Below are 17,692 nucleotides of genomic sequence, written 5' to 3' on the forward strand. Positions count from 1 at the left end.
GCCAGAGAAGAGGACAGGATACAGGCAAAGATTTTTTTTTTTTGCAGCCAAGGTGCAGTTTCCACCCATGGCTGCCTTTTCTTCTGACCCGGGGGGTACAGCTGGACTTCGATGACCTGATTCTGACCTCTCCTGGCAGAGGGCTTTTTGTGGGCGAAATTTTACTGCCTTCATTGCTGCAAGTCCTCTTTCATGCAAATGTGACAAGCAATTAAGCCTGAAGACGTATCCTCGCATATCCTGACACCAAGACACATCCCACCATATCCCAACGCCCTCAAGACTGCACCTCAGCCTCGGCACAGACGACAACTGCAACACAGCAATCCCTTCCTCTCTTCCCCCAGCTTTTCGACACAAACAGAGCTTCATCTCCGACAAACTGGCTCCAAAGTCCCAGAAATGGAAATCATATTAATACCACACAGAGGAGCTGTAGGGGATGGACGTCGCTGTTTTCATCTGAATGCAAAGAACAGATTTACGCAGCGGCCGGCGCCCGCCGGAGCGCGAGCGATTCTCCAGCTCACTGCCTCAAAGGCAGTCCTGCGGCGAACCCTTATGCCAAAGGCTGCCCTCGAGGCTGGGGGAAAAGGATAAATTTTAAAAGCTGCACACACTTTAACACATATTTCCCTGCCAGCCCAGTTCAGATGTCCTGTCGAGATGCCAGTTTCACAGACTGAGCAGAGCTCAACTTAACTTTGAAAAGCTCTAGTAAGTACAATCCCACTACTTAGCTCGGCTCAGAAGATTAACAGATAAGAAAAAAGGTCGGGTGTAGCTTGCTGAAGCTGGATGAACGGAGCGTGTGGTTATTTTATGAGACAGATTTCAAATATTCTGCCAAGCTCCTTTTTCAGCGTCTATCACGGTCTGAAGAAAAACTTTATCCATCACGTCCTTCTTTCTACACTCCTTTCAGAGTCATCAGCTAAACACCAGATTTGTTTTTCAGATCTCTCTAAGTAAGGGCCCAAACTCTTAAAATCAGATGGTCTTTCAGTTAAAAGGCCGCAGCCAGCGTTCACATGAAACATGACTCGAGCTGGAGCCTGGCCGAGCCCCAGCCCGCTGCGTCCCCAGCCCGCTCTGTCCCCTGAGGAGTGCACAGCAGGCGAGACCTCGGCACAGGGGCTCCAAACGAGCCCCACGGCCTCGTGCCGGGTCCCGGATGTGCTGGAAAACGCCCGTGGGTCATGTCCAGGCGGGCAGAGGGGCAGCCCCTGCCAGCATTGCTAAGGTTTGCTCGGCTTCGTGGTCTTGGACCCAGCAGTCAGGTTCATTTTACAGTGCTTATTCCTGTGTGACATGCTGCAGTTTGTCCTGAAACCCCTGCAAGCTACAACAAAGCTTTTGGACAAGGTCCTGTGCAGCCTGCTGTAGGAGACCCTGCTTCGGCAGGGGGGGTTGGACTAGATGACCCACAGAGGTCCCTTCCAACCCCGAACATTCTGTGATTTTGTGATAAGAAAGTCTCCATCGCTTTCTATTTAATTGCTGTTATGGCAGGGAGCAGGCTGGGATCGGCCCCACCATCCCTCATCTGTGCAAAGTCCCAACCACAAAACCCCATTTCCACAGGCAGAACACGCCTACCTCTGCATACAGTGTTTTTCAGGAGTAATTCCATTAAACACATGACTCCAGGAGCTGGGGCTTGACTGAAAGCCCCCTCCCCGGGCACCACAGTGCTGCCAGGGCCAGGCTGCGGCTCACCCCGCTGAGAGCCCCCGGTCCAGGGTGACAGCACCGGGGAGGTAAAACTGAATATTCCCTCCCAGCGTTCAGTGATGTGTCTCTTTGACAGGGTTACAGCAGCCTTGACAGGAGGCACCCAAAAGGTACTTGCAAGGACGGGGACATTTCTAAACCATTTGTAAACGATGGTTGGGAATTTCCTCGCTTCCAGGAGGAAGGCACCCACCCCTTTCTGAAGGAGTGCTCTCACGAGAGGCAGCTCTGTGATGCAAAATGAGGTATTGTTAAAAAAAAGTGGTTTTAGGGTAAGCTAGGAAAATATTCTAGCTCTGTCTTTCCCCGTGCACGCGTTCTGCACCGCATATTGTACAGCACAAGGACAGCACGCATCGAACCCAGGGACCACCCCTCACCGTCAGAGAGAAGCCGCACAGACCCTTCTCCAGGAGCAAACACTCGTCCACCTTGACGTGGCCACGCCGACGGCCCCCAGCGAGGGTCCGATGGCTGCCGGCCCCCGGCGAGGGTCCGACGGCTGCACAGCTTCACCCCCAGGACAAGCCACCGCCCTCGTGCGACTTCAAGAGCTAAAGAGGGACTCGAGCTGCAATGCCACGACTTTATCCTCGAAGCTAACTGGCTCCCCAGCGGTCTCTTAAAAATCCACAGCAATGGAAAAAAGTCACCCCAGACCGGCAAGAATGATGAAAATGTGTTTCCACTTACCTCGCCTGCTCCAGTGCAGAGGGCATGTTTTTAATATCAGTGGTGCAGGGGGGTGTTCAGCCAGCAGACAGAGCAGGGCTTTGTACAAATGCATTGGCTTTATGAGCACGTCCATAAAAAAAGCCGGATAGCGGGGGACCATGCGCTCCGCTGAACCGCAGGGCCCGGGTTACGCCGGCTGCCTTTTCAGAACACCCTGGGGCCACGCTCTGCGGACAAAGCCCTCCTGCACAGGCAACGCCAAGACGTCTGGGCACGGGAGGAGCTACTGCCTTGCAGTGACACGATAAACTCGTCTCGCGGCTCAGGCCAGCTGCGAGTGCCACCAGCTCTCACAGTCCTAGGACAACCTCGGTCGCGGTTTCACAGGTGAACAGAACTCATAGTCACGATGAGGGATTTTAGAAGAAATGAGAGAGGGTGAAGAAGCCTAAGAATAAAAGAATCTCTCCGCATCCTATAAGCAGCGTTTAACTTGCATCCGTACAGGAAAACCTAGCGGCCATTAACAGAAAACAAACCTCGGTGAAACTCAGGGTATTTTTGCAGTGCAGTCACCCCAGATGACAACGGCAGGAGAGCCTCGATGTCTCCTCCTCTCTGTCTGGCCATGGCCAAGCTCCACGACAGCCTGAATAAACCCCAGAAAGGATTTTCTCTCTGCTTCCCAGTGCTCAGGGTCACCTTTCCAGCCCAGGCACAGACAGCTACGGCGCAGGGCAGCACTGCTCAGCATGGGCACAGGCTGCTGTCTGGGCAGGGTCAGCCTCCAACCGACAGAAAACAACATCCACTATGGAGAAAAAAACCCCCAAACCATCACAAGCAGCCACCCCGCGTCCTGCCTGCTCCCCCTCCTCTTCGGGAGGACGCTGCTCGTCCCACTGCAGTGTCATCCGACCAAGCCACCAGTTCATGTTACCGTTCAACCACTTTTCTCACCACCTGGTGTTTGGCTTAAAGAACAAACCCAGAGAGCTTGGCACCAACAGCCAGCATCCTGATTTCATCCTCTTCAGCTTACTGCCTCTCTCCTCTACTCCCAGTTGGGGGAATTGTAGCATTTTCAGGTGTGATCATATCACACTGTCTGATTTTCTTTCCATAACCACTACGGCAGCTAACCGAGAGGAAAAAAAAAAGCATCACTGGCAACAAGCTAAGCTTCAGATTACAGAAATATTGCATGCTTAAAACCCAAAGATGCCTACTTCATCACCGGGGCTTATCTGAACGTCTCTGGAAGAGCCAGGGGAAGGCACGCAACAAGACACAAAGGCAACAGGATAACATTTTTGGTTTTCATTTTGGAATACCTCAACCTTTTGCTTTTACTCATTAACAAAGATGATAAACCCAGCTCGAGTCAAAAACATCTCTTGGGCTTTCCTGCTGCCAAGCAAGCCCCGGCAGTGCCGGCGGGACAGCCCAGCCCTCCGCGGTGGGAGCCAGGAGCGTGCGGGTCCAGGGCATGGGAGACAGCGGCTGCAGCACCCGTCCCCAGCTCTCCGCACGCCGGGGCTGCCGCTCACCCACCAAAGGGAGCTTGGGGGGCTGCTCCCTGCCCTCGCCCCACCCCTTCACCCCCGGGGCTGGTGGCCGGTCTGCCCTGGGCCACTTGGCTGGCTGCATGGAGTCCGGGGCACCACGGCGAGCATCCCTCCCGCGCCCTGCATCCCTCCCCGCATCCAGTGCCTGCATCCCCCATCCCGCACCCTGCATCCCTCATCCTGCACCCTGCATCAACATCCCCCTCCTCACATCCCTCCCCGCACCCAGTGCCTGCATCCCCCATCCCGCACCCAGTGTCTGCATCCCCCTCCCTGCACCCTGCATCCCTCATCCCGCACTCAGCGTCAGCATCCCCCTCCCCACATCCCTCCCCGCACCCAGTGCCTGCATCCCTCATCCCGCACCCAGCATCTGCATCCCCCTCCCTGCACCCCTCATCCCACACCCAGCACCCCTCCCGCATCCTTCGCCCTGTGCCCAGCGTCAGCATCCCCCTCCCCACAGCCAGCCACTCGGGGAGGGCTCCCTCCCCACGTTCCCATGCCAGCAGTCACACAAGCGACTGCACAGAGCAATTCCTTCATCTTCAGTGAAAAACAAGAAAAAAAAAATGAAATGGGAGAAGTTCTTTTTCCTGAGGGATAAGCACAGAAGGGCTGAACCGCACGGCTGCTCGCAGACAAACGCTCGGTATTTCTGAGCAGGCAAGCAGGCAGATTCCTTACCTGTGTTAACAGAGTCATCACTGAAACTGATGTTATCAAGTAAAATAACGTAATATGAGTCTGTGTTGGCTCTCTACCCAACACCATTTTAGTTTGTCCTAAGCCAACCCGCACTGTTACTCTCTCAGTGTAGCTCCTATTTACCTTCGAAGAGAGCAAACTATTCAAAACAGTGTTTTCTTCTGTCCAGGTAACTTGAAGTTTCCATTCCCATTTTTTCCCCTCTTTATCCCAAGATTGTTTTCTCCTCTTTCCCACACCAGGATTATTGAAGCTCACTTAATAAAGATGCTGGTTTGTGTAAGAGTTATATAGAGGATTCCACATAAAAGGTTTCAGACGCAACAGTTCGACACACAACAGTGGTACTGAGAAAATTCCTTTGCTTTCCAGTGGTTGCACGTGATACCACAGGGAAAAAAACCACCAGACAAGTACGCACCAACTTGTGTGTAACTCCTTCACCCAGTAAATCAGCTCAGCAGATTCGGGGGGTGTTTAAACCCCCGATATCTGGGTGCGAAATGCTGCCTGAGCATCCGCAGCCCAAGGCTCCGTCCGGACTCGGCGCGTTTCTGCGGCGCAGCCAGCCCTCCAACGACGCGCTGGGAGCTCCCACACGCCGGGACCGCGCTCTCCTGCCAGGGCATTAGCTCATCCTTTGCGTTGCCAAAAGCACAAGGCAGACGCTCTCCCCCTCCTCCCGCCCCCGAGCCGCAGCCGATGCCCACGCCAGGGCTGGATGGATGGGGGGAGTCGGGGATGCTCCAGGAGCTTTCCCAGGAGCAGCCACGGTCCCACCGTGCCGGCCAAGGTCGGTCACCTTGGGAAAGGGAATTCCACCTCTCCAGCGAGGAGGCTTTCACCCCCGGTTCAGAGAAGCAAGCGTGGCCTGTGCCATGGCTTCGCAAACCCACACGTGGAATTTTCCTGCACAACACCAACCCACTGAGAACTCAAAACAACGCTCAGAGCCAATTAATCAAATGAGCAGTTGTTCATCCTTCATAAAAAGAGCAGTGATAAGCTACTGAGACCAAAAAAATAAACACGAGAATATTCAAGACGTTTTTGAAGCTGTTGAAGTCAGTGCCAAGGGATAAGTTAGCACCAAGCCCTGCTCCACAGCAACGCCCTCTGGGACACCAGAGGCTCACACCTGAAGCCCACATACGAGTTTCTTACTTGTTCCTAATTAAAAAAAAATAAAGAATGATCAGTAGTATAATAGACTGATACTACTAGGAGGTGGCTGTTTCTGAGGTCAGGGCAGGTATGACGGGAAGGATGCTGCAGAGCCCACGCGTGACGGCAGGCATCAGCTCTTCGGCCAGGCACCAGAAAACGGGGTCACCCACGCCCCACCACCCGCACTGCCTCTTCAGTCAGCACAACGCGGGTCCTGCAGCCGCGCAGACCCCAGCCCAGCCGACCACAGTGCTCGTAACGAAGCAAAGCCAGGTATTTTTGCGTTGTCCGGTGGCCTGGCTTACGGGTAGCACTGGGTTTCTGGCACTGCCTGCCTCAGGCTGTCGAACAGCTGGGGTAGAAGCAGGTTTGCCCACGTTCCTCCTCTTCACCCCATCCTGGGTGGTATGTCCACCTGGCAAGCTGCACGCCTTGCACCTGATTTTAGCCAGAGCACACTAACACGAATCTCTGCAGACTAAGAATTCGGTGCCAAGCGCAAAATAACACATTATAGAAACAAAACTTCAAGTGCCGAGCAGAAACAGCCTTCCCACCCTTTCTGTGGAACCCCCTGCGCAACGGAAAGGCCAGCTCTCCTCCCCTGCTCCCAGCTCACCCCTCAGTCGGACCGTTGGGCTTGGAAAGCCCCAGCTCCCACAGCACAGCACGAGAGGACCAAGGCAAGGGGGTCCAGGCACCCCGACCCGCTGTCCCTGTCCCTCCCCAAGGAGGACACGGGTGCTGCTGGGCCAGCTGGGCGGCACTGGGCTGCCATTCCCACGGGGATGGGGCTGACGGCGCCTGCGGGAAGGGCTTCTCCCTCTCCGGAGGAAACCCAGCCTCTCACCCCGCGTAGCTGATTTTATCTAAGCGTCCAGGTTCGGGAGGACTTGCATCCTATTCCAGCTCGGGCTACGTGCTGCCAATTTAATTTCTGCTGCAGTCATTCCCCCACCCAGACACTTCATCAGCTGTCAATTAGCGCAGACAGGGCTCTGCCCCGCAGCTCAGAGCCCACGTTTCCAGCCCCCCCGGGCCAGAAAGCTGCCGATTCTGGCAGTATGGAAATGGTCAAGAAAACAAACATCCTCTCCTCGTATTAGCACCACATGGAGGTATTCTGACTGCAGAGCTCACGCTACGACAAGCTGAAGACAGCGGGATTTCCAGAAACCGACGGGTCGGTGCTCCCGCTCTCCCCGTCTGCCCGGGGCCGGTGCCCACAGCAACGCCAGCACCCGGCGAAGAACGGGGGGCAAGGCGAGACCAGCGATCCCAGCACATCAGCAGTGATGGCACGGTGGGAATCCCGACTTCCCGCGATGGCCGCCCCACAGCATCCCCATGGGTCCCACCGCCGCCCACAGCCGGGTCTGACGGAGATGCGGTGCTTCGTTATTTGAACGTCACTGAATTTGCACCCTCCTCTGTAGACCCTCACTGCTAACACCAGCTTTGTCTACTGCACCCAACCGAATCACAGCATGGCAAGGGTTGGAAGGGCCCTCTGGGGGTCACCCAGCCCAACCCCCTGCCCAAGCAGGGTCACCCAGAGCAGGCTGCACAGCACCGCATCCAGGCAGGTCTGGAATATCTCCAGAGAAGGAGACTCCACAGCCTCCCTGGGGAGAAATAAATAATTTTTCGGGGTGGGCAGCCAGCTGTCGCGAGCCCACCAAGGCCACCACCTTGTCAACCTCGAGGGTCAACCACCGCATCTTGGGGTCCCGCCTTCACCCCCGCCCTGCGCAACCAAAAAGCCGTTAAGGAAGGAGACGTGGGGGTAGTTCTGGGCTCCCCAGTTCAAGAAGGATGAAGAGCTACTGGAGAGAGTCCAGCGGAGGGCTACAAGGATGGTGAGGGGACTGGAGCATCTCCACTACGAGGAGAGGTTGAGGGAACTGGGCTTGTTCAGCCTGAAGAAGAGAAGGCTGCGAGGGGACCTTACAAATGCCTACAAATATCTGAAGGGTGGGTGTCAGGAGGATGGGGCCAAGCTCTTTCCAGTGGTGCCCAGCGACAGGACAAGGGGCAATGGGCACAAACTGAGGCACAGGAAGTTCCGTCTGAACATGAGGAAGAACTTCTTCCCTCTGAGGGTGATGGAGCCCTGGCCCAGGCTGCCCAGGGAGGCTGTGGAGTCTCCTTCTCTGGAGATATTCCAGCCCTGCCTGGACAAGATCCTGTGCAGCCTACTGTAGGTGACCCTGCTTCGGCAGGAGGGTTGGACTAGATGACCCACAGAGGTCCCTTCCAACCCCTACTATTCTGTGATTCTGTGATTCTGTGGGGACGCAGCCACTGAAAAGGAGAGCGAGAGCAGGAACGCGCTGTCCGTACCTGCGTGTTCTTGTTCAGACGCCTCTCTCGCTGCCTCACCACAAACACATCTGCGTTACCCCCCGAGTACTCCACAGATTTACACATTTTCAGCGTAGGTCTGGATTCAGGAAAATCCATCTCTACCCCCTCATTACATTCTATGTAACTGTCTAATTTTTAAGAAGATCCATATGTAACATATATTAATAGCCAGATTCAAATCCAATCTGCATTAAACCTCAGAAATGTTGTCTCTGGCAGTGGGACTGCTGCACATTTGTTCCTCATTTAATATCATTCACAGGGTTTTGGGCACATCAACGTCTATTAAGAAAAAATATCTGTCAGAAGAGATTGCTGTAATTGATTAATGAAGCAAACACGGCCAGAACTCCGAGCCCAAGCACACAGATCGCCCTGCTCCGTCAGTCAGCGCAGCGAAGGCGAGCGGACCCCGGGTCGCGCGGGTGCGACACCGGGGCGGGTTGGCCGGTGCTGCCGTTCTGCAGCCCCTCTGCCCGCTGTCCCCGGGCAGGAATGCAAAACATCTGCCAATTCCACACGGCCTCAAAGGCCAGCAGATTCACAGGCATGGCTACACAGGTCTGCTCTTCGAGGGGTTTGGAGACGCTCAGCCCCCCGCTCGTCATTTGGTGGAGTCTCTGCTGGCAGTGCCCCCCCTCACTGCTCGCTGAAGGGAAACCAGGCCACCACCACTCCTCGTAGCATCATCCCACCCTCGTCCACCTTCGCTGGTCTTGTACGTGGGGGTTGGGCTAGAAGAATCACAGAATCACAGAACGGTCGGGGTTGGCAGGGACCTCTGTGGGTCACCCAGCCCAACCCCCTGCCCAAGCAGGGTCACCCAGAGCAGGCTGCACAGCACCGTGGCCAGGCAGGGCTGGAATATCTCCAGAGAAGGAGACTCCACAGCCTCCCTGGGCAGCCTGGGCCAGGGCTCCGTCACCCTCAGAGGGAAGAAGTTCTTCCTCATCTTCAGCTGGAGCTTCCTCTGCTTCAGTTTGTGCCCGTTGCCCCTTGCCCTGTCACTGGGCACCACTGAATAGAGCCTGGCCCCATCCTCCTGACCCCCACCCTGCAGATATTTAGAGGCATTTCTAAGGTCCCCTCTCAGCCTTCTCTTCTCCAGGCTGAACAAGCCCAGCTGCCTCAGCCTCTCCTCATCGGAGAGATGCTCCAGTCCCCTCCTCATCCTCGTAGCCCTCTGCTGGACTCTCTCCAGTAGCTCCTCATCTTTCTGGAACTGGGGAGCCCAGAACTGGAAGTCTCAGCAGGCTTCAGCCCTGCCATCCGTTACCTCACGTGCCCTGGGAAAGCTCGCAGCATGTGCATCAGCTCAGCACCCATTCGAGGAGCAGAAAGACAGCAGGAGCTCCCCCTTGCCCCATCCCTTCCTCCTGATCTCCTCCTCGTTCCCCAGAGACCTCTACAGCAGGCATCACGGGCCAGCGCACCCTAAAACTCGTCAGGCAGAACGGGAGGCGCAAGCCACCATTCCTCTTCCCTTTGAGGAGCCAAAGGAGAATGAGAGCCACCTCCGGCCTCGCTGACGAGCTATTAGTCAGGAGCTGGGTACCACAGACGGAGATCTGCTCCGCTCCATCCACCCCCCGGCCGGAGACGGCGCTGCCCTCGCCCCGGCTCTCGGAGACCGCGGGGTGGGAAGGCAGGGCAGGCTGCAGGCAGCGTGCAGGCAGGAGGGTCTGGGGAAGACAGCGAGAAGGAAGAGAAGGGAGTGAGACAGAAGGAAAGAGAAGAGACAATTATCAAAAAAAAAAAAAAAAAAATCCGCTGCATGAAGTGGATCACCGCCATGGATTAGGAGGAGGGTGCAGTGGATTTTGGAAGCAGCTGGGACGGAGGCACATGGGCCAAGGTGGGTGCAAACAGACCCCGGGCGTGCTGTGCCGCAGGCAGGCGTTGGGTAGAGCCTGCATCAAGGCTCCCGATAGCTCTGTCAAAATATTGCTGGCCACCACCCCGAGGAGGGTCTGGTGTGGGTGCTCCCCCGCCGTGCTGCCCACCCTCCCCAGCAACGCCTGAGCTGGGCAGGGAGCAGCTACAGAGCTGGGTTTAAGCCAGATCAGTTCAGGGATCCCGTTCACCACAGGAGCCTGGGCTTTAGCATCCCAAGGAAAGCGCAGCAAGACCTCCACGGAAAAGCCTACGACGCTTTAAAACCACGCACAGAAACTCCTTAACCTCTGGAAGCACTGCAGGGAGAGCAGAGGGCTTCCCAGGTTCCCGACACGGATCTCCCCTCCCCAGAAAAGCAAGCTGGGCGAGCAGCCCGCGGGCAGGGCTGCCGCTGCCGTACCTGCGGCTCCGGCTCTACGTTGATCCGGTACGCTTGAGCCTTGCCATCTTCCAGAAGAGGGGGTGACCAGGTCTTCCCTTCGGCCCTGCAGTGGGAAAATTAAGTAAACTCGACTTAAATCACTTTAAAAATAAAAAAAGAAAACAAACCCCTCAAACAACGGAAAACCAGACTTCTTAAAAAAAGACCCACAAACCAAAAAAAACTCAAACATATATATAAAGAGTACATAGATCTGCCAGAGGATGAATATGTATATAAGTTTGTCTAAAATTATCCTCAGAAATAGCACAGTGGTAAATAGAGAAGATGCCAGTTCTATGCTATTAAAACCATCAAGCTCAAAACCCTTCCTGAGCTACAGGCTCCAGCTGAGCGTGGAGCTGAAGACACAAACTTGTTCCAGTTCAAGAAATCAGCAGAGAACCTTGGGGCGGTTCTTGTTTCGCGTACTCCTGGCTTTGCCCCGTTAGTCTGGCCCTGAATCCTGAAATGCATCCTGATTATGTGTATATACATATATATATATATTTTTTTTTTTTTTTAATTCCCTGGAAGGCCTATATACTAGAACACAGGGGGAATTTTATAACCGCCTTCCAGCTGCAAGGCTTATGCGACCCTGTATGAATCATCTCGGCCCCGTCAGCACAGGTGCTGGATCAAAGAGTCCTAAAAATACAGTTTCCATTCACAAACGGACCGCCCGCCCTGCCAAGCCAGGGCAGGACGCTGCCACCGACCAACGATTTTCCATGCGCCTGCTCATTTTTTCCCCAGTGAGGCATCCGGGGTCACGGCCGGGATGCGATCTCCGGCACGGCTGCCCCCTCCCACGCTCGGGGCACGAGGGAGCTGCAGGGACCCCGGCAAGGTCCGGCAGGAACACGCAGGAGCTTTTCTGGACGCGAAGAGGTCGAGGCAGGAGATGGGAGCTGCATGAAGTACGAGATAAAGCTTTCAAATGCACACAGAACCCCAGCATGGCAGGGGTTGGCAGGGACCTCTGCGGGTCACCCAGCCCAACCCCCTGCCCAAGCAGGGTCACCCAGAGCAGGCTGCACAGGACCTTGTCCAGGCGGGGCTGGAATATCTCCAGAGAAGGAGACTCCACAGCCTCCCTGGGCAGCCTGGGCCAGGGCTCCGGCACCCTCAGAGGGAAGAAGTTCTTCCTCGGGTTCAGCTGGAGCTTCCTCTGCTTCAGTTTGTGCCCGTTGCCCCTTGTCCTGTCGCTGGGCACCACTGGGAAGAGTCTGGCCCCATCCTCCTGACACCCACCTTGCAGATATTTGTAGGCATTTCTAAGGTCCCCTCTCAGCCTCCTCCAGGCTGAACAAGCCCAGCTCCATCAGCCTCTCCTCATCGGAGAGATGCTCCAGTCCCCTCCTCATCCTCGTAGCCCTCCGCTGGACTCTCTCCAGTAGCTCCAGGGGACAGGGGAGCCGAGCAAGCTGCAGAGCAGTGGGGACCTGGGGGTCAGCACGGCCACCCCAAGCCGCCCTGGCAGCAGCTTCATGCTACCAACAGTCAGAGCTTTCTGTTTAGACAACAGCAAAAACTAATCACACTTTTCTAACGTAATGGGTGAGAGATCAGACATCGCGCTCAAATGTTCCGAGTCGTTTAATTTACGGCTCAGGGATGGGAAAAGCGCTTTCAGATGTGTTGTAGGGGCTTAGAGTCAGCTATGTGGAAATCATTACCCTGCACTAACAAGGTTCTACTCTATTTTAACAGCTGCTAGGACAATCCCAACAAAAATAACTTGACCTAGGTTAGTGCTAGGCCTTCCACCCAAGGCTTTGTGGGAAACAGACCCATTAACAAGACATAACTAAAAAAAATAAAGGTGCAGACACCTTTTATCCTGTAATTTGTTTTCTAAAAGACTCAACGTCATTCTCCAAAGATTACTTGCATATGCTCACATACTTTACCAAAATGTTTTTTCACCTGGTAATGATCTGCAACTCTCACTCTCTACACTTGTAGAGCTGCTTTTAAGTTGCAAGAATTCCTGGGTCTTATTGAATTTCTAATCTCTCCAACCCCTTTTAACGAACATTTAGCCCTTGGGAAAGTGCCAGACCGGATCTGGGATTATTGTGCAGCCGCGCAGGTGTCAGCGGGCGACAGCTCCACAAACCTCCAGCACAACACCACCACCGTATTTCACCCCAATCTGTCCAGTCCCTTCTGGGCGGGAGGACTCCAGGTTCCTGCCCACCTCCTGAGCACCATTCGCCTCCCACGATGGCACATCGCTACGGTCATAGAATCACAGAATCACAGAATAGTAGGGGTTGGAAGGGACCTCTGTGGGTCATCTAGTCCAACCTTCCTGCCGAAGCAGGGTCACCTACAGCAAGCTGCACAGGACCTTGTCCAGGCGGGGCTGGAATATCTCCAGAGAAGGAGACTCCACAACCTCCCTGGGCAGCCTGTTCCAGGGCTCCGTCACCCTCAGAGGGAAGAAGTTCTTCCTCATCTTCAGCTGGAGCTTCCTCTGCTTCAGTTTGTGCCCGTTGCCCCTTGTCCTGACTGCTTTGAATCACCGATATGGCCAGGAGCCTTCTAGGAGCTGACGTGAGCCTCAAAGCAGCTACGGCTGATGGTTCCCCAGGATTGTGAACCTCCCCGTGACAGCTACCAGGCGTTGGATCCATCCCCAGCCTGATGCAGGGCTTCCACCCACCACGGGCAAGGCTGGTGAAGAGGCACGGGGTCTGAGCTCTGCCGAGCACCCCGACGGAGCCGGCTCCTCCAGGCTCCGTGAAGAAGCAGCTGCGGGATTTCTCCTCCTTCATTCCTCTCGGCTGAAACCATCGCTGTGCATCCAGGGCTCTGGAAAGCTGCCGGTTTTCCTCTCTATGAGTCCTCGAGGAGCTCCAGAGGGGAAGCTGTGATTCACTTTTTCAGTTGTACTTTTACTGGAAACTTGAGAACATCGTACGTTGTCATCCTTCCCATCAGCCAGCAGCGTGCCTCGCAGCGAACGGACCCCGACAAAGCCTCCACGAGCAGCGGGAGGCAGGAGAGGGGCCTCGGAAGAACATCAGCTACGTTGAGGTTCCAGGGAGCTTTGGGGCTACACGTCCAGCAGACTCATTACAGGGCTTTCTCTTCTAGAAACTCCATCTCTATGCAGAGAGCAGGAATAAACAGAGAATCCCCACACTCAGATTCTCCAAGCAGGCTCAGCAGAACTGCTTTCCTGGGTCCCTCGGTCTCCAGCTAACGGGAACAGATCCGACCCACCTCGCGAGCACAACGCTGCCGTCTCTAAAAGAATTTGGGTTTTCTCGGCCCAGGCACGCCAGCTGGCTTCCTCCTCAGCCCCTCGTCCTTGCTCTGCCAGGGCTGTGTGGAGCACAACAGCCCCCGGAGCTGGGCAGGGGGGTCCCACAGCTGCTATTTCAAAAGAAGAGCTGCCATCCCCGAAATACCTTCCCTCCCCGGGCAAGGGCCCAGCAGTGCCACTGCTGCAGCACCGCACCGGACGGAGGGGGAAGAAACCGCTTCTAGGATTTAATTTCGGCAGAAGAAACCAAAGCTGAACCTCTGAGGATTTATGCCTCGACACCGCAGTCAGGGAACGAACACAACGCAGCAGCCCCGGGGTCCTCGGCTGTGCCCGGGGCCAGGCAGACGCTGCCAGGCCTCCAGCAGCCCCCCAGCCCCACGCACAAACAGTCCCAGGGTCACTAGAAGAGAAGAACAGCATCAAAACTACTTTTTTTTCTTTTTTTTTTTTTTTTTTTTAAAAAAAAAAAAGGTCTCAACACACATGAACTCCCCCCTGCACATCACAGGAACACGAACACGCTGCTCCCACGATGCAGGAGCCAGAAAGCATCCTTCCTGCCTGGCAAGAGATTTCTTCATTTGCGTAACTTAGAGGCAACTTCACAGTGAGAGAAAAAAGAAAAACGAATTTTACCACACGATCATCCTTATCCATACATTTACATTATTTGAAACTCTGAAATCCTTCGCCTCCAGTCAAATGCATGCATGTTTTGTGGCTAAATACCACCATCTCCATCCCACGTTTCTGCCAGCAATAATTCACCGGGCTGCGTCCCACCCGGGACCTTCTCCAGCCAGCGGCCACGTACCTGCCCTCGCCCTCCCGCGCAGACCCCGAGCTGCCTTGGCTGGGGCTTCCACAGCCGGGAACAGGCTGATTTATCATCAGGGCCCCCTGAACCGTCCTGCTCAGCCTTCGTCAGCACCATCACCACCTCCCTGCCACAGCCCACGTGCCAGGTGCTGCTCCAGCCTCACGAAGCCCACCTGAACTCCCGGCCTCGCGTTCTGGAGCCGTCAACCACGACCCCAGTGCCCAGCCCTCGTTACAGGGCTGCCTAGGTAATTCCTCACACGTTACACCAGTACCCACGCCAGCACCGGTTACACAAATCGACTCCTTTCGTGAGCTGGCGAGGATTTTCCTCCACTGATTTCGGAACGGAAAGGCTACGGCGCTGCTTTGCCATCCACAGCCCCGCGCATCTCGGGGCAAAACGCGACCCGAGGAAGGCAGGGACAAACCGCCCGTGAACTTCAGCGGGGACAGGGGTCTGGCCAAGGAAGGCATTAGGGAACGGGGGTGCAAAGGAGGAGGGAGACCCACCCCAAAAGTGCTTAAAGTCCTTGGTAAAGGACAGAGTAGAGATTTTTTTAAACAAGAAATAAACATTAGCAGAGCCCGAGAGCAGGGGCAGCCTCACAGATCCCAGCGCTGACTGTGGGGACGCAGGGGAGCCGCAGCCCCCGACACCCTTGAAAAGCTGTCCCATCCCCTCCCCGGCAGCTTCCCCAGCGTGGGCCTGGGGCCAGCTCCTCCAGGAAGGATGCGGCACAGCCCTGCATGGTCCCAGCTGGCAGAGGACAAAAGCTTCAGAAGAAGCTTTCGGGCTCGCCTTCCCCCTCCGGCGCAGACGGGCAGGTCCGGACAGCGCTGCCAAGGACTTTCCAGCGGTGTGCGTCAGCAGGAACAGCATCGGTGATGCCACAAGGTCTCCGGTCCAGCGCCCGAGGTCCTCTAGGTGCTCAACCCTCTGTTCTCAGGCGGTGGTTTCAGCCGAGCACAGCTCCAACCCAATTTTACGGCTGCTTTTATCTGAGGCACGATCTGATTTGAAGCTCAAGTCGTCCCTAATAACCAGCATAAGCATGAGAGATGTTAGCATTCCAAGGAGCTGGGAAGGCTATCTTTGAAAGAGATAAGAAAATACATAGTAATATGTAAACAAGAAGAGGCCAAGCTGCACTGCTGAGCTGGTCATCTCTGGACCGCAGACCTGTTGCGCGCGCTTGCCTGGACACTGACTTCCAGGACAAGAAAGGGTTGATTGTGAGAAATAATTTCCATTTTAATGCGCAAGCACTCGTTCACGTGAGCATACGTCACTACAGAGAATCCAGACGTGATTTATCAAGCCTGTGTCGCTGGGTCCTTTGCTACTGTCAGAAAAGAAAACAGCTTTTCCACCCGAGGTGACCGCTGTCTGGAGACAGAACGCCGTGGCTCTGCCGGCTTCTCGCCAGGCTGCGTGTTCTGCTGCCGATGCCCTCCACACACTGCCTCCCTCAGCCTCCCCAAAATCACCTGAAAGCTCAGACGCAGAGCTGCCCTGAGCCCTGCTCTTCTTCTCAAGCCAGCAGCCCACCTCATCAGAGACATCTCCCCGGTGCTGCATCCCCTGCCCTGTCTCCTGTGGGCTCTCACCAAACGGGACACCCAGGCTTTGGGCATTTTATGCTCCGTACACTTCACGCTCTACACGTCCCACTTGAAGGGGCCTGATTTTCTGAGCATTTCTTTGCTTTTCCTTCTCGTGACAGCCCGTTCCTCAACAGCTCTCAGCAGGAAGCCGCCCGCTTCTCTGCGTACCTCCGCAGATGCCTGTTGAGGGCAGGGGCCAGCTCTTGTGAGCAGTTCTCAGCGCAGGGCACAGCTGAGGCCACCCCAGCAGCTTTGAGATCCCAGGACCCTCCCCACTGATGATCGTGCTGGCGTTGAGTTTGGAACCAGCACGCGAAACTGGAGCGTCCCATGGAGAGAAGACAAATGTTCCTCCAGTTTCCCAGGACCTGCCATGAGACCGTGCCAGCCACGCTAGGAAGCGATGTGGTTCCTTTCTGCCAACACAGCCACGCTGTTTGCACCGTGGATCTTTCCTGCTGCCTCAAAACTTCGCTTCTGCAGGGGTCCCGCTGCCACTGACCCCCCCCGGCTCCCTCCGGAGCTCCCAGCGAGCGAAGCCGCAGCAGATCACAGAACCACAGAACGTTCAGGGTTGGCAGGGACCTCTGTGGGTCACCCAGCCCGACCCCCTGCCCAAGCAGGGTCACCCACAGCAGGCTGCACAGCACCGTGTCCAGGTGGGTCTGGAATATCTCCAGAGAAGCAGACTCCACAGCCTCCCTGGGCAGCCTGGGCCAGGGCTCCGGCACCCTCAGAGGGAAGAAGTTCTTCCTCGGGTTCAGCTGGAGCTTCCTCTGCTCCAGTTTGTGCCCGTTGTCCCTTGTCCTGTCGCTGGGCACCACTGGAAAGAGTCTGGCCCTGTCCTCCTGACACCCACCCTGCAGATATTTATTAATTCCACCCACAAACGGTCAGTCCTCCTGACTCTTTACTTGTTTCCCCACTGGTGTATCCAAATGTCTTAATGAAGCAAATCTGATAATCCAACAGGATGATCAGCACCTCCTCCCATCGTATTCAAAGAGCTCTCTGCATCCCCAGCACCTCTGAAGCCTGGACGGGCCAGGTCGGTCTCAGGACACCCCGCCAGACCGCACAGCAACTCCCCCTTCTTGCTTCCCCCCATTCTGATTTTCCTACTCAACTTTCTAGTCAAAGGGCATTTACTGGCCACGGTGTGGAAACAAACCCGATCCTGTTCTGCATCTCGGTAACACAAAATGCCAAGGGTTCATGGAGAAAGGGCATGGGATGGAAGAAACCCGGAGGGCACCCGAGGGCTGGAAGCCCTTTGCTGCCAGGCTGGCTGCCTGGCTCCCTGCCCTCTCTCGGCCACGGGCACCCTCCTCTGCTAAAGCAGAATGAACAGCAGATTTCCCTCATCTTCACTAAAGACGTACAAACGGGCTCATTATTCCAAACGCATTTCAGACACATTTCAAAATAAGATCTCCTTGTGTTGAC

The 17,692-nt window shown here is 55.5% G+C and overlaps 1 protein-coding gene across 1 annotated transcript in view; it reads right to left on the reverse strand.

Annotated features, from left to right (window-relative positions):
- Window positions 1-17,692, reverse strand: part of PDLIM4 (PDZ and LIM domain 4) — a 54,927-nt gene that overhangs the window by 18,636 nt on the left and 18,599 nt on the right. Inside the window, exon 3 of the mRNA XM_075441683.1 lies at window positions 10,516-10,600. Coding sequence (XP_075297798.1) covers window positions 10,516-10,600 — 85 coding nt within the window. The remainder of the gene's footprint in view (window positions 1-10,515; window positions 10,601-17,692) is intronic.

The sequence above is a fragment of the Opisthocomus hoazin genome, chromosome 22 (assembly GCF_030867145.1).
Source record: "Opisthocomus hoazin isolate bOpiHoa1 chromosome 22, bOpiHoa1.hap1, whole genome shotgun sequence".
Lineage (NCBI taxonomy): Eukaryota > Metazoa > Chordata > Aves > Opisthocomiformes > Opisthocomidae > Opisthocomus > Opisthocomus hoazin.